This window comes from Xenia sp. Carnegie-2017, unplaced genomic scaffold (assembly GCF_021976095.1).
Source record: "Xenia sp. Carnegie-2017 unplaced genomic scaffold, XeniaSp_v1 HiC_scaffold_23, whole genome shotgun sequence".
Lineage (NCBI taxonomy): Eukaryota > Metazoa > Cnidaria > Anthozoa > Malacalcyonacea > Xeniidae > Xenia > Xenia sp. Carnegie-2017.
Window position 1 is genome coordinate 4,665,723 of NW_025813486.1, and position 27,281 is coordinate 4,693,003.

Below are 27,281 nucleotides of genomic sequence, written 5' to 3' on the forward strand. Positions count from 1 at the left end.
CTTAAACCAGGAATAACATAAGAATTACAGAGAATTGTCCAAATTTTTTGACCAAACGGATAAAATCAATAATGTTACTATAAACTCAATGTTATTTACCTTCGGTTCTTTTAAATGAATGTTCAAAGTTTTATTGTTGTATAGCACTGTGCTTACTTTTGATTAATACAGGGCAAATCGTGTAAATTATTGAAAGCACAGCATTAGAATGTTGTCAAATCCCAGCAGCGTAAATGGATGCTGCCATTCCTCCTATGCAAAATATAAAGTCGCAGTTTTTTGCTACACTGAATGTACATCTATAATTGATTAACTTTTCAACAGGGTTTTTATGACTTAGTAGGGTGTCACACCACAGCTAGCGACCATCAGCATCAGTTATGCTCTCGTTATTCTTTGATGGAGATTGGAAAACTTTGTCTCTTCGTCATTGTGTTTATGATAAATTGCTAAATCTTCTATTGCCATATATGGTCACAAAATGTTCCAACAGAAAGATTCTGTTACAATAACTTCTTAAATGGTGAGAACACAGGAAGAAAAGAGTATTTTTGGAGCAAAATGAGAATAGACATTTTCATTTATTAACGATTTTATTTTCTCCCTGCAAATTGCCTTACATTTTACAGTTTCCTCATGAATATTTTGGTACATTCAATATCTCCTGCTGCAGGAGGTTGTCTTGGAAAGCGCACGAAAGAAAAACGTTATGGTAAATGTTAATCAAGACAGCACGGCACTGTGAGGGAAAATACTGCAAATTTAAATCTGGTGCTGCTTTGTTCATACGCAACCCATTGGGTCCCAAGCAAATCATTGCATCTCGAACAACTTCCGTTGAACACTCAACACAACAAGCAATATGTCCTAGATATAATTTTGTTACGTAAATGAGTTTCAAACAGGCAAGATAAGATAGGTGGAGGAAAATTTTTCTGTAATTTAATAACAAAATACCTAACTAAACTAAAGTTATACACCCGTGAAACCAGCTAAAATTTAAAATTGAAAATGTTCAAAAATGAAGGACATATACTCTGTGCGCTCTATTAGTAACTTAGTTTCTAAATTGGCGAATGTTAAAAATCTTTCGTCCATCAAGGTATATGCTCTGTTTTGCACCACTCTCTGGATCTATTCCTGCTCATCTCCGACCTTTCTAGTCAACAATCATCTTCATGAACAATGTATCATCTTTAATGTACTGGCGATTTTTTAAACTTTCCAATGGCATAAAAAGAGGTGATCCAGAGGCGATATTCATATCTGACTTTGGTCGCTGAAACGAGGAGCTTTGAGGATCTGAATGAAAAGCATCAATCATGTGATCACCGTTTCCTTGATCCATTAACATCATCGTGATCTTTTTTTGAAATGGCCATGTTTGAAGTGCATCGTAATCACCTAAGAATAATAATATGCAATTACATACGATCGTTAAAAGTATTTTGCACTTAAAAATGTCGACACAGTTCGGCATAGTGCTTAAGTTGAATTCCCACGTAATTTCTGAGAATTTCTAAATTTCCCTTATTAAAGTAAACGTTCTTCTCCTAAGGTTAAGTGTTCTGTCTCATATCAACGCATCTACTTATGGACGCTGTTTAATGTCAAGTGCATCTTTTCATGCTCTGATTTAAATTAAGAACGATCCACAAAATTTCTCCTAAAAACCAAAGGCGTTTAGCTTCATTCACCTTCCAACACAATTTGTTTTATTAGCAATTGTTATGTAACAATTTACGTTGCTCCTTTATACTTTTCTTTTCTACCTTAAGAACTAACTTAATGACTTGAAAGTTTATGGTTCAAATGTTGAATACTCTGTTTCAGTCAATTTGAAGATATCTAGTCTAAAATCAAAGACCACTATCTTCTGTGAAGTTAACAATCACATTGCGTTGCAGTGTTTTTTTTTGAAACAACTGGCCATGATAACTTTGATATATTCAAAGATACCATCAACTTCCAAATATAAAAAAGGTCATATAGACAAGCTGTGAATATTCTAGGCTAGTTTTTCCAAAAAAGAAGAAGATAGTTCGGGAAAAGAGCAAATGGCATAGAAAATCAACTTGAAAGGAAAATATTCGGCTTGTGCGCATGCAGCTACCCAAAAGTCAAAAGCGGTTATTTCTTAGAAAACGCCAAGTCTGGTCACAATAAGACTATCTATAATTCAAGACAGAAGGAAATAACGAGGGAGTCTTTGACTCGATCAAAAAAGGAAGTTTCCATTATGATCTGTACACAATACCAATGATGCTAGTATTTTAAGTTTATTATGTCTTGACTTTAAACATTCAAGTCCATATTCAATAAAAATAAGCATTGAATAAATTCCATTCTGTTAAAAAGTAGTTCTTCGATTGAGATTATCTCAATTCACATTCCCTGATAAATTTAATTTTAACCTTAAACATATCTTTATAATGATTGAGTTCATTCTTATTATATCGTAGCGTAATTATAGAAAGTCTACCTTAATCTTATCTTAGCTAAATCATAATGTCGAAAAAAAGAAACAGAAAAATATATACATCCACTACTTTCAAAGCATCAAAAATAAAACAAAGGAAAATGTCTATACCTTTCATGACAACAAAGAACAAAGATAAATGAGTTCCCTTTCCAAAACCATCACCATTCATATAGATCTTAGCACACATCTTGTAACCATATTGAGAACTGTAGAATGGTGGACTGTACAAGGCTGTTTTGATACCATTAATGGCGTCCTGTCTCTTTTTCTTGAAGTTATCTATTTTCCAAAGTAACGTACCATTGTAGCTGTGTATAGCCTGATTTGAACCTAGTGCTCGAGTACTGCGTTGCGCCTCCAGGTCCACAATCTTTACAGTGTTTCTCGCAAGTGATTCGTCATTTTGATCAAAACGTTCACGAAATCGTAGTATAGTCGAGGAATTATCTCTCACTTGTCGTTCTAGAGTCGCAATCCTATCACGCATCGAGGAAACTTCTGAGGACGTCTGAGGGTTACTGTCGTTACCACTGCGACTCTCGATGCTCTCAATCTTCCTTTCAAGACCTGTATATTTACCTTGTAACATTCCAAATTTTTCTGAGAGATTCGAACGAACAGCAGTGATTCGGTCACCCAAGTTTTGAACAGCAGTAGTAAACTCTGGACGTGGTACATAGTTACTTAGCTGTGTAACAAATGCCATAACATATCGTAACAAGGCGCTGACATGATGAATTAAATTGTCATTCATATGTTGACGGATCTCTTTTCGTTTTAAAGTCTGCAAGAAAGACCAAAATCACGACTGTGCTACAACACCATATGTTTCTGGAAATTTTGTTGTTTGAAAAAGTTTAATTAAAGCACTTCATGGCCTCTTACAAGTGGAAGATTGTTGCAGATTGTTACGTTGTTTTTGACATAGAATTTTGAATAAATTCAAATGTTCTTACTTTATCATAGCTGCATCCAATGGCTTGAAATTCACATTCAGCCAGCACTTCATCACAAGTCGTATTTTCATGCTGTTCAATATCCTTCCTTGGTATCTTTTCTTCACAATACTTACAAGCCACGGGATAATTTTCACACACATTTTCCAAGTGATGCTATTGGTTAAAAGGCAACAACAATTGCGTAATTAGCGTACGGTCTAACATCTTTAAAGATTTACATTGGTGGTTTCAGCTGAAAGGCGACAATTATGATGTTGGAGACAAACATATTTTGAAATATTTAAAAAGCATTTATTGTTGTGTTGATTGTCAGGATTGTTATAAATGCTAATTAAAATATTATAGAATTTCAGCAATTTTACTGGTCGAGAGCTAAGATCTATAAGACGACATTCAATCAGAATTGCCTTGTTATGGAAATGACTTCTTCTTATGACTATGAAGATGACTACCGCTAAGGTTGTCGAAACGCCAGTCAACAGCAACAAAAACAGTCCTTCTTAGGACTATACCAACCTGGACGATCTACATTTACAAACATGTATCTTTAACTGTACAAACAACGGTTATTTAACAAATGTTATCTAATTGTTAAATATTAGGCGATTCATCTCATCTCGTTAAGCTCCTACGATCCATTCTCGTATATTTTGCTTACCATATATGAAGCATACGGGACATCTTCAACACAATATTCACATTTCACATTTCGATATTCACAATCATTCTTCAAATGTTCGTCAAAGAGGGAGCGAGGTAACTGAATGCTACACTGTTTATGTATACAGCTTATGATCGCATGCTCACAAACTTGAGAATGACTCTAACGAAAAAAAAATTATTTGAGTATTTGAGTAAAAGTTTGCAATTTTTTGATAATTTGCTCAGCTCAACTCACTTTCAATTCGTCATAGTTACCAAACCAATCGCACTTGTCAGAGGGACAATGTAAAAGAATCATTTTCAACTCACGTTTTGTGAAAGCATCTGGGAAAATCTATGTTTTTAAAAATTTCAATGGTTGGTGGATGTTGGTATTTTAACTCACGCAGATGAAGCAGATTTAAGAATGATTTTTTACGCAATTACACTTAGCCAAATGATGTTATTTGTTAAAGTCTTTTCGAAGAAACTAGTAATAATATATGTGTATGGAATTTTCTTTCCACGTACTTTGTTCTTGGTTAATTTTTCTTGATCGTCGGGACATTTTGGATTTGGACCTCTAAACATTGAAGACTCATGAAATTTACGACTATTTTAATAAGTATGAAATTGAGGTTAGGTAAATAGACAATTCAAAACTTCCCCACCATTTAGCCACGATGATAAATGGCAGATTTGAAATTGTGATACAACATTTGGCTATGTGATACAACATTGGGATATGTGATACAACATGGGATATGTGATACTACAAGGGATATGTAATACAACATTGGGATATGTGATACAAAATTGGGATATGTGATACAACATTGGGATATGTGTTACAACATTGGGATATGTGATACAACATTGGGATGTGTGATACAACATTGGGATATGTGATACGACATTGGGATACGTGACACAACATTGGGATATGTGATACAACATTGGAATATGTGATACAACATTGGGATATGTGATTCAACATTGAGATATGTGATACAACATAGGCATAGGTAACACGCACTGCTTTGAGATATGTGATATTACATTACATAATATTGTGATTATAACATTCTAGCAATACCTGTTAAATGTTGTCGATCGATCAAGAATTCTACCGTAAATTATCGAATAAACGCCCGGGATGGTAAATAAATATCAGGGGCGAAACTAGAACATTAATTAAGGAGAGAATATTCATACATTGAGATCTGCCTTGCTGATTTCTTTTGAAATTATAAACGCTAACAAACCAAATAAGTCAAGCAGAGCTGAATATATGAATATTTGCTCCCCCCCCATTTTACGCTTTAGTTCCGCCGTGGGATGTGGTTTCTATTAAAGACGGGAAGATTGCTCAGAGAGGCGTCTAATACAAACTCACGTTTCAAGAAAGGCTTTTAATAGATACTAGTCGTTTATTTGATAGAGAGAGTCGCGATTATTTTATCATTGTCACACATTATTAAAACAACGTGTTAATTTTTACACGAAAATTTATCTTACCCAAGTAGAATGTCAATACAAGATTGACAAAACAAGTGTCCACACGAAGTCTGCATTGGATTGAGAAGGAGCAAACGACAATAAGTACATATAAATTTCGCATTAATTTTTTTCAGGTCTTTATCACGGATCTTTGTTCCAGGCATATTGAATGACGTCGATTCTTTCCAACAGAATAAAAAAAATCAATACGAATAATTCTTTGAATAAAGAATAATTTGTTGCTTTTTATAAAATTATAACAATTTTGTGACCACATGCATAACCTAATTGTGTTTCAGGGATAGGGAGAAGGAACAATTTTGCTGAGTAGCGCTGTATATCCTACACACAGAAAGCAACAGAGGGCGTTACAAGAAAGGCTTGCACAAGCAACTTTCTTGAGGCAATAAGGCCCGTTTATAGATTACTGTGCGAAGTACTTTCTAATGGAATCTAATATTATTTTAAGTGCAAAATCATATTAAAATTATGAATGCATTTCATTCAAAAGAAATGAAAATACGTAGCTACAAGACTTTTAATAGCTAATACTGCTTTTGAATTCGTCATAACGAATTCAATACCAAACTCATACATGCATTTCCACAGTTATGCACTATAACAAATACGATAGTCTGTATGTTCATGGAATAGCTAAATGATAAGATAAACGCAAGCCAGTCTTACCGGTAAAAATCGTATTAGGAAATGCGGAAATATGCAAGCTTTTTCACTCACTCTGTAGTCTACACGTATATTTATAAATAAATAGTGCAGCTATATAAAGGTTGTTTTTTCTACATGTAATCCACCGTATGTTTTCCAGACTAATCTGCCATATCGTAGCTAAATTTAATTCTTAAGCATCTTTCCTTGTGAGGGCACCTGCAATAAACATATGTACATCTTTAGAATTTCTGCTCTCGACACTCAAGGATAATCTTGTCTGAATACAAATCTTGTCTATATATACTTACATCCTAAAGTTTGCTCCGACAACACGAAATCACGAAAGCTATATCCAAATACGGTAAAGTGAAGAGAAAATGAAAACGAAAATGAAAGTATACATTAATCATTATTAGCAATTTTGCAAAATTGAATACAAGCAATACTAAGTAATTTTGTATTGTTTCCAAGAATTGAGTATGATAATTAAGATGCTCTTCTAAAAGGTCACCGAGGGTCACAACAAGTTAGGATTTCGACGCAAGGCCAAGTTCATTAAAACTGCAAAATCATGATAATTTCAAAACCAAAGGAAAAAAGTACTGTAAACATCGGGAAAAACCATGCTAGAACTCACGACAAAACCACGCTCATCATATGGCGGAAGTAAAACATACACAGGTTCAGTGCTGCCAGTCGTACGGGAAATCCCCTATAGTAGAGAGATTAAGTGGTTTGTAGGTGGTAGGGGAAACCTAGTTCCGAAACCTACGGGGAAAACTGTAAAATGTAGGGGTATTGTTGGGGAAAAGAAAATCTTTCAAAAATGAGTCTCATTTTTGCCCAAAATACTCTTTTCTTCCTGTGTTCTCACCATTTAAAAAGTGATTGTATGTAACAAAATTTTTCTTTTGGCACATTTTGTGACGATATATGGCAATAGAAGATCAGCAATTTAGCATAAACTCAGTGTGTCATTTGCGTCACTTGTATGCTATTAATTCGTGTATGCCACAAATTACTAACTTTGGCGTCCGAATGTTCCTAGTTTTCAATATAATCTACTTTTGTATTCATTTTTAAAAACAGATTTAAATGTTCTGTGGTGTGAACCGACGTAGGTATATAAGTGTGGGTATGTTGTTATGTAGGGAAAAGTAGGAGAAAACAAGGAAAATAGTCGTAGGGGGGGATGTAAGGGGAAAATAAAGTTTTGGTAATGTCCTCTGGCATTCCATATAGTTGCAAGGCCTTTTCTAACTATGCCTTATTGCTTTTAGTACAAAACTAAGTATATTGCTATTAACAAAGCAAGGGAATAATTGATCTCCTTTTAATTTTTTCTTCATACAACTTTTGGTTCTTTCATAAGTACAATCATTTATAGACAATTATTAACTGTCTACGATTTTCTATGGAAAACGTGTCGGCACATGCATGATGAACTGCCTATAAAGCTTGCAGAGAACAATATACTCGCCGTGAGGAGGTGAAAATCAAGTAATATAACCGTTGCACCGTTGCTTGACGGGTAACAAAATTTTGTGAAACCGTCGTGTAAACATCTACAAAGCTGAAATATTACCTTTACCCGAAGTATAAATGTATTAAATATAATTTATCACTTATAATAGCACAACAGAATTAATTCAGCCAAACTATTAGTCAATGAGCTCAGCTTCCATTGAATTCCGTGTACTTCTTGGTACTCTATCACACCCATCCATAATAGCCGAAAATCATCTGGTCATTTTTCGTGCTTAAAACTTTGTTGAATTTAAGAACGCGAGAGGTTATGTATCCAAGGCTTTTGAAGGTGAAAATAAAAAATATTTAGAGAAAATGAAAAAATATTTAAAAATATATTACAATTATTCTTCAAAAGTTGAAGGAGAACTGAGTTTGAAGTTAAGGTTATAACAACTTCTATAGGTTGCTTAGAAAGTGAAATGAAAAAATTTAAAGAAGACATACAGGAATTGTTTGATAAAAAGGAAGCTGCAGTAGGCAGTTAAGAAATGCAGAAATTATTTTTGTCGGAAAGTGAGGAAAACATTATCAGGAATGACAAGCTGAATGATTATTTGTAAACAATTAACTACTAAAGTTTGTTCGTTGATAAATATCCTCAAATATGCTGACGATAAACATCTGGCAATTAGCATATAAAATTTGTTAAGTTAATAGAACGAAAAACAGCAATAAAGAAAAGTTTACTCCATTTTTGATAACATTATCTCAATTGCAAATCTCTTTCTTGAAGGTAATATATAATCGGCCAACTGATTATATTAAACAGTGAAAATATTTAGAACAAAACGGATATGAAGTTACAACAATATTTTCAAATTGAGAAAAAATTAAGACCTTAATCATATTTTATTTATACAACATAAACTTCATTATATTTTCCACACAACGAATGATACAAGTTTCTCCTTATATTTTGGTTAAATTTTGCCTTTAAAAATGTCTAATTTGGCTCAATGTTTCATAAATTTTATCATTACAAAAAGGGGAAAAAATTAAGTGCGTAATCCCACTGCGAATATAACTGCACATTTCGAAACCTTTAAAGAAAAAAGAACAGTTGCCACTTCCAGAAAACATATTTTCAAGTTTTTCTTGAGTAGCCGGTACGAATATGCACAACATTAGTCTTGCGTTTTTGAAGCTGGCTAATGACAACGGTTTAAGTTTAACTTGTATCAATCAAGTATAAATTTAAGCAACAAATTCTTGTAATGGTATATAGATGCAACATGTTTTAATAATACCACCATATTGAGGTATGTATAACAAATTAGAGGTTTGCGTTATGTACAGTTGTTATGTACATAACACAAACCATCATTACCAAACAACAGCATTACTGTCATAAAACTCCAGTCCTCTATCAGTAATCTTGCTATATAGATGATTTGAAGCACTTTTGATTGCATGAGTAGTATTTTTAAAAACAAAGAGTAGCATTTTTAAAAACAAAAGTATAACATTCAAAGAAAGAGAAAAGTGTTGTGTCTATCAATATTGTTCTAATAAAATCCACCAGCTTTTGACAAACACATCATATGTATTATAATTTTAGGAAAAGCATTAATTTCCATTCAGAAATATTGCAATCTTATTCACTACAACACAAATTGATGATTTGAAATCAAAATTAACCAATGAAAAATTGCTTAACGTAAGCATTGATAGAAACATTTTTTATCTTTTAGTTAGAGTCAACCAAATGTTTTGCGACCATAAACGTTAACAAACGTGCGCCTCAAATCAAAAGTGAAAAAGGAATTTTTGTCCGGCATTTTGTATGTTTTCTAAAGCAGTAGTTTTATGAAAACGTCAACTATAGAAAACCTTTGAATTGTGGTGCTGAAAAATCTTGAAAGATCCGTTGTCAAAAAAAGCAATACTGAAGAAATACATTGCAATATCTCATTGTGAATGCACAGTTAACTACGGTTTGAGGAAGATACTGCAATTCAGATTACATCCTTTAGCACAGCACTTTATTGAAAAAAACCATTGCACCCTAAACCATCCATGATAACAACCCAAACCACTCAAAAGGAAATACCCCATTCGTTTCTATTTTGACAGTATTCACATTTAAACGCTCGAAATGTTTCTTCACAGGACAATATAAATACGTTAAATTGCTCTCAACATGCTGACTGAACATGCAGGCAACTTTCTAGACTTAACATGTTCAGAGCATTTGCACACCCTGCTGAGAAGTGTTGAGTGGCATTAAACGGTGTTGACTGCTGTTGAGAGAAATTTAAATCTCCTCAAACTTTCCACTCAACAACTTTTAACATTTTCTTTGTCGTGTAGTCACCAGAGCATAGCTCAGCATTATTTTGTGCGTTTGAACAGCACACTCAACAATTTTGAGCTGAAACATGTGCGCTGTGCTGCTTCTACTTTTGTGAATATGGTCTCAGAAAAGATAGAAATTGAAATTTCAGCAAATCGCTGAGCCAAGTAAGAAATTGTACGGACAGGTGTAATGGAATATTTTACTTCGTGATCTGGCGAATATGTTGAGCCATGTTAAGCGCGTTTTCGAACAATTCGCTTTAACATCACACAACACACTGCTAACTTTAAGGGTAATTTTTACCCCCCAAAATTTATAGTGCACACGCTAGACAATAATTAGTCAGCAATGGCAGATTATTAACTACGGGGCCTGTATACGCTAAGGCAAAGTTCTGGACCTTTAAGGCCAGTTTTCTTTGCTATTGCGTTTTATGTTTGTAACCCAACATGGTGGAAAATGGGGAAAATTTCATTCAAAAGTTCTAACGAAATTTCCAAATCATTGACATGGTCATTGATGAGCATTGCGCATTCTGAGAATCGCCAATTTGAACAGTAGATAGCCCTAAAGCCATTTTTACTCTGCATTCAATTGCTCGTAAGGTTTTCAAAAGCATAAATGATCTAAGTTGTACACATTTAGCTAGCCCTGAATAGCAAAAACTTCCAAATCCTAATAATGTCTAGATACAACGGGCTTCTCGAAAGCCCGGGCCTGTAGGCTTAAGCCTTCTTAGCCTACTGGATACTCCGCCCCTGAATGAGTGCATGTTCAATCATCAAGTTGAGAGGCGTTTGTAATTAACTTAAAATTTCCTTTGAATAAATGAAGTCTGTTTACACTATGTAACAGCTGGTAAATGGGAAAAAACTCTCACATCAATTTCAAATAAGTATACTTCATGTGCGTGGTATTATGCATGTCAGAATTTTGATCTCTTGCAAAACTTCCATCACAATTACAGTCAAACATGTATTAAGTTGCACTCTGTAAAGTCCCAAATTTAATCTCATGTATAGCTAATTTGTAAAAATGAGACCTCTATCAAGCAGACTCTATTAAGTGGACATTAATTTGTTCCACCAGGTGCCATCTTAATACAGGCTTAGCTGTAACAAGCTTCAAATTTCCAACCTGATTAGTCAAAGATGAGCTTGATAAACAGAGTATCATCTTTAATATACTGACGATTTTTTAAACTCTCCAATGGCATGAAGAGAGGTGATCCAGAAGCGATATTCATATCGGACTTTAGTCGTTGTAATAAAGAACTTTGATGATCTGAATGAAAAGCATCAATCATGTGACACCATTTCCTTGATCCATTAATATCATTGTGATCTTTTTTTGAAATGGCTATGTTTCTAGAGCATCGTAATCACTTAGAAAAAATAACTTAAATATAACATGTTTTCAATTAAGTTTTCTTTGTAGAATCTTGAAAAATTATTCATGAATCCACTTTAATACTCTCTACAAAACCATCAAAACAAATACACCAATAAGGCAAAAAAATTCTCTAAATAAAATAACTCTTAAAAATACCATTTATTTCATATAATCATTTAATTGTTATTCTCAAAGAAAAAAATTGACGATTGTAGTTACCTTTCATGACAACAAAAAACAAGGATAAATGAGTTCCCTTTCCAAAACCATCACCATTCATGTAGATCTTAGCACATATCTTGTAACCATATTGAGAACTATAAAATGGTAGACTATACAAGGCTGTTTTGATACCATTAATGGCGTCCTGTCTTTTCTTGCTGAAGTTATCTATTTTCCAAAGTAACGTACCATTGTAACTGTGTATGGCTTAATTTGACCCCAGTGCACGAGCACCACTCTGCGCCTCTAGATCTGCAATTCTCATCGTGTTTCGCCGAAAAGATGTTTCGGTTTGATGTAATCGCTCGCAAAACCGTTGTACAGAAAAGAAATGATGTCTCAATTTGGCTAGAAAGTTTCACTATTGTAGCTGTGTATGGTTTTATTTGACTCTTGTGTACGCACACCACGTTGACCCTTGTGTTACTTGTGTACGCACACCACGTTGACCCTTGTGTTACTTGTGTACGCACACCACGTTGACCCTTGTGTTACTTGTGTACGCACACCACGTTGACCCTTGTGTTACTTGTACGCACACCACGTTGACCCTGTGTTATTGTGTACGCACACCACGTTGACCTTGTGTTACTTGTGTACGCACCACGTTGACCTCGTGTTGTGTACGCACACCACGTTGACTCGTGTTACTTGTGTACGCACACCACGTTGACCTCGTGTTACTTGTGTACGCACACCACGTTGACCCTCGTGTTACTGTGTACGCACACCACGTTGACCCTTGTGTTACTTGTGTACGCACACCACGTTGACCCTTGTGTTACTTGTGTACGCACACCACGTTGACCCGTTACTTGTGTACGCACACCACGTTGACCCTCGTGTTACTTGTGTACGCACACCACGTTGACCCTCGTGTTACTTGTGTACGCACACCACGTTGACCCTTGTGTTACTTGTGTACGCACACCACGTTGACCCTTGTGTTACTTGTGTATGCACACCACGTTGACCCTTGTGTTACTTGTGTACGCACACCACGTTGACCCTTGTGTTACTTGTGTATGCACACCACGTTGACCCTTGTGTTACTTGTGTACGCACACCACGTTGACCCTTGTGTTACTTGTGTACGCACACTACGTTACGCTTCGAGATCCGTAATTCTCACCGTGTTTCTCGACAGTGATTGACCAATTTGATCAAAACGCTCGCGAAATCGTAGAATAGTTGAGGAATTATCTCTCACTTGTCGCTCGAGGATAGCAATTCTTTTGTGCATCATGGAAGCCTCAGTGTTATTATCATTGCTACCACCCCGATTCTCATGATTCTCAATTCTCCTTTCAAGACCTGTAAGTTTACCCACTAGCATCACAAAGTTTTCTGAAAGATTAGCACGAACAGCAGTAACTTGAACAGCCTTGTTTTAAACATGTCCACAGTTTATTACACAGCCTAGTAGTAAACTGTGTACGTGGTACGTAGTTACTTATCTGTGTAACAAATGTCATAACATATCGTAACAAGAGGCTCACATGATCAATTAGATTGTCATTCATATGTTGTCTGATCTCTCCTCCTTCTAAATTCTGTAAAAGAATAAAGACAAAGATGATGATAATGCCTTCACATTTATCTGAAAATCCCACGCTATTATACATCATTTGCTCGTAATATAAATCTAAATCTTAACCTTGATCCATGATGCATATAGCTTATGTATTAGTGATAAATCTATTTCGCTTCATACTTTGATAGTGAGTTGTTCAAAGACTGCGTCAAGATAGTTTTACTTTTTAGAATCTCTACTCTATGAACAATAATTTAATTTCTTGAGACTCAGGAATTGACGAAAATCTTTTTAATCAACACTCAATGTGCTGATTCTTACTCAGATGGCAATATTTGAATTAGGAAATATTGCTCATTATCCCAGCTACGCGTCGTGGAATCTGTATTGATTAAGTGATTTAAGTTGACTAATCCCTTGCTCTGCCGTCAAAAGGATTATGTCTTTAATTAACTTGCTGATGAAGTGATAATGTCATTCTTCCTTGTCTCCATTATAGAGGTAAATTTTGATTGTTCATATAAGCAGACGTGGCACATCGTCAGGTTTGGCGCCAAACTGATAAGTTTGAAGGCTACTATAGGTGGTTTGCATGTAACGTCAAGGCAGCCATGTTGGTAGTCAAATATAAAAGAATATTTTATTAATGCTATTGTTGGCACCAGCCATCGTAGGTGAGCGACATTATTCGGTAGTTCTCTGAAACATTGCAGCAAATACTTGTTTATTTTGAAAGGATTCAACTGGATGTATTCAATAATATACATGTTTATCCATGAATCATTTGTACGTACACATATTTACAGAAGCCTTTTGTTTGGGAAGATGTGACGAGTATTTATATGTCTTATCTAATTTATCTTTAAAACCAAATCTCATGTAAGTTTGAAATAAAATTGTGTTTTTCTAGAAATTTGTACGTCCACGGAAAAACATTAATAATGATTGTTTTAGGTGAAATACATTTACAAAACTGATGTATACTTAGAATTTTATGAGCATTTTTGTGCTACTTTGGAACAAAAACGCTTTAGTTTTTGGCACATTCGCTGCAGACATACCAAACAAATAATAACAGCAAAATACCTTCTAGTTATGGTTGGCTATGGCCTCCTTTACAAAAATATATTTGTCAAAAAGTTGTGTATACTTGGTGTTAAGCCTCATTTGTGAAAGTTTTATTTGCCAAATTAAGCGAAAAAAGACTTTATGTATTCGTAGTTTGTACAAGTTATTTTACGCTTCTGTCTATCGGCCGTGTGTTTAAAAATGCGTGGAAAGACTGGGAACTACAGGCTTCAAAATATCGACTGACGTAACCTTCCATCTATTTAGTTCAATGGTTTATGATAAGAAAGTTTATTTAATTATTATTAACATCAATAAGTTAAAAAGTATCAAATGAAATAAAAGTTTTCAGCTTAATTAACAATACTGATAAAAAGTAACAAGAAATAGCTAAACATATTCCTAGCTTAACACAACATCGTTTAATAAATTGATGTTGCTTAACATGAATATTAATTGGTGAGTATCTTTTAGTTAGCCAGTGGGAATTCAACAAACTTTCTCTAATTATAAACTTACTTATTGACCAGGTTTTTACGATCTAGAAATAGTTGTCCCATTATATTTTTATTCCGTCTATACATATAATGTTCTTCAAATTCCGCTTATCGTTGATCTTCATCCAATCAAAACACGAAATTGATTTCTAAAGAAGTAAATTATAAATCATTCTACCTAAAAGTTAAAAGTTTGATTTTAAATTTTAAAAAATTAACTGAATGTAAATTGAAGTCTAGCTAAGAATTAAGATTAAATATGATCAAAAACCTAAACTCTTTGAGTTATCGTAACCATTTCAGTCAACAATGAGCTTAATGAATAATGTATCATCTTTAATGTATCGACGATTATTTAAAATTTCCAATGGCATAAAGAGAGGTGATCCATAAGCAATATTCATATCTGACTTTGGTTGCTGAAATGAAGAACTTTGGGGATCCGAATGAAAAGCATCAATCATGTGATCACCATTTCCTTGATCCATTAATATCATTGTGATCTTTTTTCTAAATGGCCATGTTTGTAGCGCATCGTAATCACCTGGGAAGTAGAATACTTAGTTATGTTTCTTTTTAATAAAAATAGCATTCAGCCAAAACCTCAAGATCTGTTGCTGCTGTGTGACTATAAAATTGTCGATGTTGTTCAGTATATAATATGTGGGTTGAAATTCATCGCCATTTCCAAACATTTAGAAATACTCCTTACTAAATTAAATGTTAATTCTTCCAGGCTCCATGTTTTCAAGAGTTGATACCCAAAAGTTTTCTACCGAGGAAAACAAAACTGTATACGTTCAAGATAGCTCTATTCACATTCTAAATCAATTCGTTTTCATGATTGACAAGTAACATTTTACATTCCTTAATATTTTTCAGTCTTTCAAACTAGTTTTAAATTTTCTGCCTTCGCTGGTGCGTATGTATATTCTTTAGTGCGCAATATGCTCTGAATATGTTTTGAATATAAACAAAACGCCATCACCTAGCATCTATAAACTTTGCTCTCCTGTCCCATATATATATATAGAAAAAGTCATTAAAAGTCATTGAACATCTTCAAGTTCACAGATAGAGCATTTTGCAATAGCTTATTTCATTGAAAGGAAAATATTCGGCTTGTGTATGACATGCGTGGATCCAGACCTTGTCAACCGTCATATGCAGCTTAAAATTATTCGTACGCCCACAAGAAGGCAGTTATTTCATACACAACGCAGATTTTGGTTTTAAAAGCAGTTTGTATTTAAATAATTAGGATGATTTTGAAAGACTGATATCTCGTGAATAGAACTCAAAGTAAAATTCTTACATTTCTTACGTAGAATTGTCGTCTGATACTATGGAGAAACTAACGCCAGTCAAGCTTTAGTGAGTTGCACTCAAACTGAGGCAGTAGCAAATCAAGGGTTAGACAAAATAAGTTATAGCTGCTAATCTTTTAATAAGCTATCTTTATAACAATGCCACTGGTTATGAACTTACAAAGAAAAAAATTTAGTTATTGGATGAGCTGTTGTAATTTATTTTGCTTAACAAGGCATCCGCCACTGCTAAATCACAACCGTAACATCTAACTATATTCTCTGTTGCCTAAATCTTTAAGTCACAAGACATCCACACATTCATGTTGACAAGTTTATTTAAAAAGTGAAACAGAAACATCACAGGAACATATGTTTTAACAATTTCAAGGAAAATTTGTTATTCTTAGCAGGTGTATGTCTTAAATCAAAAAAAAACGATATCTGACGCAATGATTAAGCAGCCTTTTAACTCAAAATATCCTCTATAAATAAAAGAACTTTGTATAGAAAGCAAAACAGGAACATTAAGCTCACAAGTTCCTGGTAAAAGTATGCATTATGCTCTTCCCACACAGAGCTATAAGGGGAATACTTATTGCCATGCACAGGGATTCCCCTAATATTTGTGAAAGTCAAATAGAGGCAATTACACGATAATGACCACAATAACAATATCAAAGGTATAGAAAATCTGCCATTATCGTGAATTTATACTATATCTCGACTTTAAGCAATTGGGCACCGTTTTCAGTTATAATAACAAAATAACTGACATTCATAAGCAGCTATATTAACGCTAAAAAATATTCTTTCAATAAATTCCAATGATTGCTAAAATTATTAATTGATTGAAATGACTTTGTTAAATTTCTTGATGATTGCAAACATAGTATCAATTTGAGAACTTAATGCAAATAAATGAGTTAACATTTCACTCAATAATATTAAAATCTATACCTTGATTGAATCAGGCTGAGAAATGGCTCTCACAAAGCTTGCAACATATACACAAGCCAATTTTAAATCATTAAAAATTAAAAAAAACCTAAAAATGATTTTACCTTTCATTACAACAAAGAACAAAGATAAATGAGTTCCCTTTCCAAAACCATCACCATTCATATAGATCTTAGCACACATCTTGTAACCATGTTTAGAACTGTAGAATGGTGGACTGTACAAGGCTGTTTTGATACCATTAATGGCGTCCTGTCTCTTCTTGCTGAAGTTATCTATTTTCCAAAGTAACGTACCATTGTAGCTGTGTATGGCCTGATTCGACCCCAGTGCACGCGAGCCACGTTGCGCTTCAAGGTCCGTAATCTTTATCGTGTTTCTCGCGAGTGATTCGTCAATTTCGTCTAAGCTCTCACGAAATCGTAGTATATTTGAGGAATTATCTTTCACTTGTCTCTCGAGAGTCGCTATCCTTTCAGACATCGAGGAAACATCTAGATAATGGGTGTTATTAATATTGCTATTACAAGGATTCTCTAAACTTTCAATCCTCCTTTCAAGACCTGTAAGTTTACCCACTAAAATTACAAATTTTTCTGAAAGATTAGCACGAACAACAGTAACTTGATCACCCATGTTTTGAACAGCAGTAGTAAACTCTGGACGTGGTACATAGTTACTTAACTGTGTAACAAATGCTACAACATATCGTAACAGGAAGCTCACATGATCAATTAAATTGTCATTCTTATGTTGTTGGATCTCCTTTCGTTTCAGCAGCTATGAAAGAAAAACTATTATGTTTGCATACACAATCTTTTTCAAAAAACTAATATGAATACGGTTTTGACTGAATCTGTAGTTTAAAGACCGTCGCAGTGACCCTGTGCCGTTGATGACATGAATTGCAAACAGTTCAAATATTCTTACTTTAACGTAGCTGCAACCAATAGCTTTAAATTCACATTTCGTCGGCACTTCATCACAAGTTGCTTCTTCATGTTGTTCAATATCTTTCCTTGGTATCTTCTTCTGACAATATTTACAAACCACGGGTGCATTTTCACAAACATTGTCTATGTGGTCCTATATGTTAATGGGCAGGGGCGGATCTAGAGTATGTCAAATCCGTCGCGCGACTGATGTTTGAAATTCAAAAATTACCTATTCATATTAATTAAAAATTCATTAATTATTCTTACTTTATTATCGCATTTACTTCGTGATAAAAATCCAGCTTTATTTATTATTGAAAACTAATGACTAATGCAACGAATATCACCTTGGTAACCAGATCAGTTGAATTTTAATTGACCTGGAATAACCGACTGATAAGCGGGGTGGCTTGACTGGTTCGACTTATAAAGGAGTCTATGAACGCCAGAAACGCTATTTTATTGGTCAATGGCCAGATCAGTGGACAGTCTGGAATAATCTCGACCGATAATAGGGGTGGCCGGACCTATAAGGGAGTCCAATTGCTATCTTACAATTGGTTCATTTGAATTTTTGTCTTACTGTGATTGGTTTGACCGATTTCGAGTGATAGCCAACTGAACTAACATAGTCAAGCTCATTGTCTGAATTGAATGTTTGTTCGTTCATAGTAATTTTCTGAAGCATGATAGAAACTAAACTACAATCAGATGGAATTTATGGAAATCTTTTACAAATTCATATGTTGACATGAATGCTGCTTTCCAAACTGGGAATTTTTTCAAGAGGGTGAAAAATTTATGGATGAATTGTAAATGCTTGGCAAAGACGATCTCGCGAGCGACATTTCAGTCATTGATGTTCAAAAGCAAGCCAACATTGTTTTGAGTTTTATCAGCAGAAATTTACATCGAAAATCGTAAGTAAAGGACAAGTGAAGTGTATGCATGAATGCAATATATCAAAGTCAATTTATGCGAGTGTGTGATGCGATTTATGTCAATATGGCGTATGGTAAGCAGATTGATGCTTCTAAATTTTTTGTTGTCGAAGGACTTTTAGCTATGATTTCTTTAATGCTTCGGGAATCATGGCCGTTATATGGCAGCGAAATCCTACATTTCTGCAAATATATTTCAATGGACAAAAAATCTGTAGCCATAAGGTGCCATACTATTATTTACTTTATCATAAACAAATGTTTGGGGCTTTTCAGTTTATGATCATTGATCATTCAATAATTGGACAGTTATAGTACATATTGTTTAAGATTTGAGAAAACTAACATTGATTACATGAGAAGCTGTTTACTATAACCTGTGATTTTGAGTCTTATGATCCATGAAGCTTTTTATTTTGACAATTTGACTGGAATGGTATTAAACCTGAGTATTTCACATACATGAAATGTTGTCCCATGTCACATATTTTCCCCTTTTCTAACTGAACACCTCATGTAGAGATGTAAAGGTGTGTTAATCTACGGCTCATACCAGATTGCTTGCCATAAATTCCAAAGGGCTATTGATGTATGAATAGCATTTTCTATAAAGTAAAAATGTCGTCCAATGTATGCAGATAAACCTTGAAATTTGGCAAAACAGCAAAGTATTTTTCATGATCACTAGGTAATTTTTCTGATGATCAGTATAATTTCTAAACTAAATTATTTCAGATTTACATTTAAACGAGCTTTGATCATATGAAAAGATATTTATCATAACCAGTAAGCATGACACATGAACCAATTTTAACATTCATGTAATTATATAATTAAAGACATGTTGGTTACATTCTGTTTGTATTTGCAAATACAATGCTACTAGTGATTGCTATATAGCACACCTTGCATATACTTACAGAAGATAATAGTCTAGTAAAATGCCTAAGAAACATTCATGGCATTAAGCTGTCCTTAACTGCAATTTTTCACTTTGATAATTTTCTTAATCTTTGACCGAAAAAAATTTTGAGTTTTTTCTTAAAAAGTGAATTTGCTGGCTCTGATGTGGAGATGGGTAAAGGGTTACAATAAACTTACATGGTTTGAAGTCTGAGCTTTTCTATATTTATGAACTGTCACTTGTAGTACCAAATTTCTAACTTAACTTATTACATAGAGGTTTGAATGGGGGTCTCTAGGGGGTCTATGCCTGACAACTTGGTAGAAATTTTTAAAGACTATATCTGTTTTTGAATAGCATTATTGTAAAATACATTTTACGTTCCTAGACATGCTAATGAGCCATATATTTGGCATGATAATGAGCCTAAATATTTGGCAAAACATTCAAGTATTGTTCATTTCATTTTGTTTTTGAAAAATACGTAAGCAAAATGTGTTGTTTTTACTGAAAAACGATGCCCACAAAATACATCTTGTATTGCTCTAAAACGCTGAAAATGGCATTTTAGAGGTTCTGAAATTCAAAATTTCTCAGGGGAGAATTCCTCAGACCCCCCCCGGCGCGGAGTGTCTCCGACGTTTTATGACTGATTTTTGAAAAATCCTAGATCCGCCCCTGTTAATGGGGTATAAAACAACAACAATTCAGTAGGTATAATGTGCTGTCTAATAGTTTAAACATGGATGGAATGTTAACACCAAATTTCTAGATAAAATATCTGAATGGTTTAACTGTTTGCCATAAATCCCAAATCCAGATGTAAGGTAAACAGTTCAAATTGTGTGCCGCTTATCGATAATTTGAGGGGTGGGAGCTCATACGAATGCTTTAATCCGGAGAATACAATAGATTTAAAGAAACTTAATACGGCATATCATGCACATATAAATATAAGTCCCTTCAATTATTGATTGTACTGCAGCCCTTACGTAATGCTTCACATCTTGCAATGCTCTCCTTTTATCTGTGTGCAAATACTCCGCATACCTTAAGTAAAGCATACGGGACGTCTTTACCACAATATTCACATTTTACATTTCGATATTCACATTCATTCTTCAAATGTTCATTGAGGAGAGAGCGAGGTAACTGAATGTTACACTGATTGTGAACACAGCTGATGAGTGCATGCTCACAAACTTGAGAATGGTCCTAACGCAAAAGAAATTTGAATAAATAAAAATTTTACATTCTACAGATAACTTCCTTGAAAAAACTCACTTCCAAATCTTTGTAGGTACCAAACCATTTGCACTTTTCAAAAGGACAATGTGAACGAATAATTTTCAATTCACGCTTTGTGAAAGTATCAGGGAAAACCTACAAAAATATGGTAGAAATGCAACGGTTTGTATAGTAAATCTGCATAAATTCACATGAGCATGTTGGCAATGAGTTTTGTTGGTAATAACATAAGAGTAAGTTAAGTTTTTTTGTACTAAGCTTTCCAAAGCAATGATCGGTAAGGTTGTACCAAAATTTCCTATCAAAACTTTATAATATTCTGGCAGTTTAGTATAAAACATCACCTACGTCATCCTTGCTCAATTTTTCTTGATCTTCAGGACATTTTGGATTAGGATCTCTATAGATTGAACAAGCATAAAAAGTCTTAAGAAATATGATGAAAATATACCGTAACTGAGGTCATGCTAGCAGACGGAAAATACACAGACTGCTTAAATATAAATGTAAACTTTGAACTTGAAGATGTCTCTTCACTAACCAATGCAGGCATATCACTAGGATATGTCACACGCCATTGGGCTTTGTCATACTGGATACAACATTGGGTTGCATGATACAGCATGGCACAAAACGTTGCATAAAACATTGGGATATTTGAGTAAAACATAGGAATATGTGATACTATATTAATATGACTGGGTTGCTATGGTGACAAGCATTTTACTATTTCTGAAAGTTTAAGTTTACTAGAAACGTATAGCGATGTATGATATCAAACACGTTTCTCAAATTTTACTGGTAGGCTTCCATAAATTAATTTTGTTAATGTAGTAATAAGGAGCCAAACAAGCTAATTTAACATAATATCTGGTTGACTGGTTCATCGTTCTTGTCGTTGTCCGTGTTTTTATGAAGTGTTTTATAACAATTCAAATATATTTAATTTTATTATATTTTCACAAATTTTGACTTCATTGTGTGCAATCTGCCTTACTCAAGCAAAATGTCGATACAAGAATTACAAAACAAGTGTCCACACATTGTCTGTATTGGATTGATAAGAAGAAGATCACAGAAACTACATATAAACTTAGCGCTAATCTTTTCTCGATCTTTATCTTGAATATTGATTCCTGGCATCTTCGATGACGATAAATCCCTTCCTTGATATTTTGCATGACTTGAAGAATCGACTGTTGTGTTTTATGTAAACACCAAATTTCCCTTTCACCTAGAGTGTCGTCATTCAAGGAAACGAAATTCCGTTAGAGTTTAAAAAGGTTAAGTTCGAAAGGAACTTTCTGCTTGCGCTCAGTTTTAATTAGGACTGTGTTTATTTTAGACAGTTTAGACTGTTGAAAACAAAACGATCTACTGTGTAAATTTGGACTTCTCTAAAGTCATAAAGTAGTGGGTATTTCCAGTTTGATCATAAATTTCTTATTGTTTAGTTTTTTCCGGGTTGGCTGAATGTGCTTAATTTAGACAATTTAGGCTGTTGAAAACGGTAAAATCTATACTGTTTTAATGTGCAATGGTCAGAAATCAATTTGGAGGAACTCCGACTATCGTCATACAAGAAAATAAATTTATTGTTAGGTTTAAAGAAGTTAAGTTCCAAAGGAACTTTCCCAGTATTTTGTTCAGCACATCATTCATGTTTTCATGATCTCAATTCAGATCCAGTTATCAGACATCATAAACATCTGAGTATACGCTTTTCTGTACTGTCCCCCCCCTGATACGTTACTCAACTGATCAAGCCACAAGTCAACACTTCGGGGAATTCCCCAAATGCAGTAAGGGAATTTAGCACCTCTTGGTCTGAGTTGAACTACAGTATCCGTTTAGCTTTGAACAGCTGGCCTCCGTTTATCACTTCCATGGAACAAAATCCATATTCTGAAAGAACATACTTCAATATTTGCGACTGAAGACACCTTTATTGTGCAGTGGCTTATCCAGCTTTATAATTTATTAATGGTGACGATTGTTAAAAATCTGAATAGCTCTATAGAATGATTAAATTGTCATGTTCATTTTATAATTTATCAGTCCTCCGAGATCAACTGGAACGCTACATTCCGTCTGAATAAATTAGTAGACGTTTTATCTTTATATTTGGAATTAAGTAAATTGGAAGACTAGCCGCAGACATGATTAAATCAGATATAGGATATTTGAATAAGAAGTAGTTTATAATTTTGAAAATGTCAAATTTCAAGGTCCATGCAGAAACGTTTGATAATGTTATTAAAGTGGTTATATCACGAATTTTAGCCCCCCTTTTTTATGAGCTTAATTGAAAATTTGGATTATTTGAAGAACTATGACATGTCGCTGGACTTAAACAGATAAATATAAGTTGCTTAATTTTGCCTCCAAAGTCGGGTACTATTTGCGAATTTTTTACGACGCCATATTGATACTTGTGACGTAGATAGTTGAACACGTCTGTTTCCGTCAATAGACCCATTGCATATGACGTCACAATCCCAGTGACGTTACATCTGGAGGACAAGCAAACGCGACATGTAAATAACAAAGAAATATTATTGTCAAGGATGGTAAACTTTTGCGCAATTTATGGCTGTTCGAAGCGTGCTGATAGGGATAAGGAATTAAGTTCTTATCGCATACCAGCTGTGAAAACCAATGCGAGCAAAATATTGCAAGATTTACACAAGGAACGTCGTTCTTTGTGGCTTCGAAGAATTCGTCGGGCAGACATTGATGATTCTAAATGCACGTATTTACGAGTGTGTAGCCTTCATTTTGTTACTGGTAAGCCAATGAGTTGTAAAAAGCTTTGTTGTGCTCGCTTGTGTCATTTTATACCATTTGTTGTTTTGTTCACAATGGCAGGGAAACCATCGGCTTTAACGGACCAAACTAAGGGGGTGTTTACATGAATCCGGAATGAGTTTCGATCCGGAATGAACTCATTCCACTTTAAAAGAAATCCTATTGCATGTTTACATGAATCCGGAATGAGTCACAACTCGATCCGGATCGAATTCATTCCTAGTTTCATTCCGGATCGAAATTTCATTCCGGATGGAAATTTACTTTTATCTCATGTAAACGCGAATTGAGTTTCATTCTAGAATGATATTGTGATTAATGACGAAGCACGCATGTGCCATGGGTACTGTCTTCTGGCAAATTGAAGCTCGTAAGTAAATAAAGAGGCTAAATGGGTTAAAATGAGTGCGAAGAAAAACAACAATTAGTTTCATGTAAACACGGATTGACATCAAGTTTCGATCGGGATTGAAAGTCATTCCGGATTCATGTAAACACTAAACACCCCCTAATCCAGACTGTGCTCCATCTCAAAACCTTGGACATACATATGTCGAAAAAGTTGATGTCGATCGCTATGCTCGTATTTCGGAAAGAAATGAAAAACGAAAAAAAGTGAATCCGTTGAAACAGTACTGTCAGCAGTGACTCAATTGACCTTGACAACCCATCTTGTAGACGATGAACACGGAGTCATATCAGCCACATCTGCTTCATTGTCAGAATCAGAATCGAACACCAAATATTCACAAAGAGAACTGAGTTTAGATAAAATAACTGCAATGAAGAGTGCGATAAATCGCTTGACCCAAGAAAATCTTGAGCTAAAAAACAAAATAAGTGACATGACGCTTGACGAGAAATCCTTCTTAAATGATGATGAAAAAGTCCTTTTTTACACTGGTCTGCCAAATTAGAAGATCTTGTCAGCAACACTGGAGCTGGTACGCCCCTACCTTATGCATTCTCCCAAATGCTCTTTGTCACCATTTACGCAGTTGCTTTTAACAGTTATGAAACTGCGACTTAATTTAACTGGTGTAGATTTGGCTTATCGATTTGGAAACATCAACAAGGGAACTGTATCAAGAATTTTCTTACAAGTAATTGTTCTTTATAATTGATTAAGCCCTCTTATTTTATGGCCTGATAGGGAAGCCTTAGAAAGACCTTGCCCATGGATTTTAGAAAACACTGCCCTAAATGTGTTGCCATCATTGACTGCTTTGAGATTTTTTTGCATCGTGCATTAAATCCTCTTGCGAGGGCACAAACTTACTCATCCTACAAGCACCACAACACGATTAAGTACTTAAATGCTGTCACTCCCCCAGTGTACAGTTAGCTTTGTTTCCAGTGGCTGGGAGGGAGAGTCAGTGACAAACATTGGACTGAGAACAGTTGTCTCCTTGATAAGCTCTTACCTGGAAATGTAATCTTAGTTGATAAAGGCTTTGATGTCCAGGAGTCAGTTGGTTTGTACTGTGCAACAATCAAGATGCCAGCTTTTACTAAGGGGCAAAATCAGCTCAGTGGCATTGAAGTTGAACAAAGCAGACGAATTGCTAATGTGTAGATTCATGTGGAAAGAGTGATTGGAAACATTAGAAAGAAATATGCACTTCTGAGTTCAACTCAGCCAATTGATTTTGTCAATTCTAAAGAAAATGAGCCCACTACGATTGACAAAATAGTTACTGTTAGCTGTGCACTAATTAACATTTGTGATTCTGTCTTACCTTATAACTAAATAATATCTTTAAAAGATTTTGCATTCATACACTTAAAATTGTACTAATAATATTCATAAGACATTTGATTTCATTATATTTCATTTATTCAATTTTTTGGGTCTTCAGTACCATTTTCCAGTTAACTCTGGAAGGAGTCTACTCAACACAAATTTCTTTGCTGCCTCCATGTTCCTTTCAAGTAATTCGTTATTTTGCAAGATTTGTTCAACAAACAAGTTTTTCTCTGTCCACACAACAAATCACAGTATCTCAAACCTGTGCATGACAACTGAGCCATAACCTAAAAAAGTGAATTTCTATGCATTAAGCTTGTTAAAGGAATTTATGAAAACAAGTCTTTTTCTGTCCACACAACAAAATCACAGTAGCTGAAACCAGTGCATGACAACTGAGCAATAACCTAAGAATGTGAATTGCTATACATTAAGCTTGTTAAACAAAATTAGAATAATTTACAAATTTACTTACTTGAAAGTAATATGCATGATTCTTTTAAGTTGTTTTGTGCCATCACTTTTTACTTCAATGCAAAACAACCTTTCATCTGTTGAAGTTTCAATTGTCTCATCTTTATGGCAAAATGACACAATCAAAACAAAATCAACAGGTAATGTAATTAATATGTTGACCTTTCCCCCATGAAACATAGACACAATGACTAACAAACCTTTATTTCACAAATCCCATTGCCACAACATTGGCAAGAGACAAGTCCATCTTGAGAAGCACCAAGAGATCCATGGGTCAAATGAATCCAGAATCCACTGTTTGTTACTGAAACATTTTCATGGTTTGTGTTTACCCATTTCCGATATTTGTCTCTTGGCACCTCCTCATGCTGGCAACCCCATCTTGTTGAAAATTTCTTCAGCTCTGGATAGCAAATGCTTGTGATCAGACTCTTGGAAGGTGAATCTCTGTTGGTGCGACAAGCTGCTTTGAGCTATATACTCCAGATGATCCCGATGGAATTCTCCCTGCGACCTTAGAACAACGAAGTGATGGCGTAATTCCACTCGGTGAATGGTAAGTTGTTGTTTTCTGTTTGTAATATACATGAAGTTACTTTATAAACCACAATGCTCCCACGTTTCAGGTGTAATTGTCAATGCTGTCATACCGATTTGTTAGAAGGCGCATTAGAGTACAGATGCTGTAAGGAAATAGGACCAGCTTTGCAGAAAAGGACATTCGATGGCAGCATTGAGAAAATATCATGCATAACACAGCATGCCAAATTTGGGCCTTTAGTTCATGAGGCTGTCCTTGAAAATGTCGGGCCACTATTGAGAGATAGGAATGGACGTGCTTATCGCCGCCAAGCATCACAATCATTAAATATGTAAGATTGTAAATTGTATGAGAAACAATGTTATCATCAACATTGTTTCATCAACAATAATTAGTCCAACCTTTTTATTTACTTCAGGTACTTGAGAGCTGTGGCATACAGATGGTTGATGCGATGGTTTTGTGGGTCTATGGGATGGGAGAATGCTCGGCCTTTACCTGCTTGTGTTTACCACTTTATTCGGAAAGCATATCCAAGTGGTAACACAAAAGGTTACATACCATCAGAGGGGCGATGATGGAAAGGTCTTTTAACTTGTGCACTGTAGAGACTGTTGGCCTT

The 27,281-nt window shown here is 34.7% G+C and overlaps 2 protein-coding genes across 2 annotated transcripts; both read right to left on the reverse strand.

The window, feature by feature from the left end:
• Positions 1-858: 858 nt before the first annotated feature.
• Positions 859-5,752, reverse strand: LOC124448734 (TNF receptor-associated factor 3-like). The gene is made up of 7 exons (XM_046999707.1): positions 5,602-5,752; positions 4,615-4,666; positions 4,340-4,438; positions 4,100-4,264; positions 3,439-3,594; positions 2,591-3,266; positions 859-1,404 (listed from the first exon to the last, which is right to left on the reverse strand). Exons 1-7 carry the CDS (start codon positions 5,745-5,747, stop codon positions 1,160-1,162), a joined length of 1,539 nt encoding a protein of 512 aa, XP_046855663.1. The 5' UTR covers positions 5,748-5,752; the 3' UTR covers positions 859-1,159.
• Positions 5,753-14,569: 8,817 nt separating this feature from the next.
• On the reverse strand, positions 14,570-25,815 carry LOC124448251 (TNF receptor-associated factor 2-like). Its single transcript, XM_046999247.1, has 9 exons — positions 25,757-25,815; positions 24,553-24,718; positions 21,628-21,678; positions 21,435-21,512; positions 21,123-21,221; positions 20,889-21,053; positions 17,989-18,090; positions 17,163-17,838; positions 14,570-15,335 (listed from the first exon to the last, which is right to left on the reverse strand). Exons 1-9 carry the CDS (start codon positions 25,813-25,815, stop codon positions 15,091-15,093), a joined length of 1,641 nt encoding a protein of 546 aa, XP_046855203.1. The 3' UTR covers positions 14,570-15,090.
• Between the last annotated feature and the right edge of the window lie 1,466 nt (positions 25,816-27,281).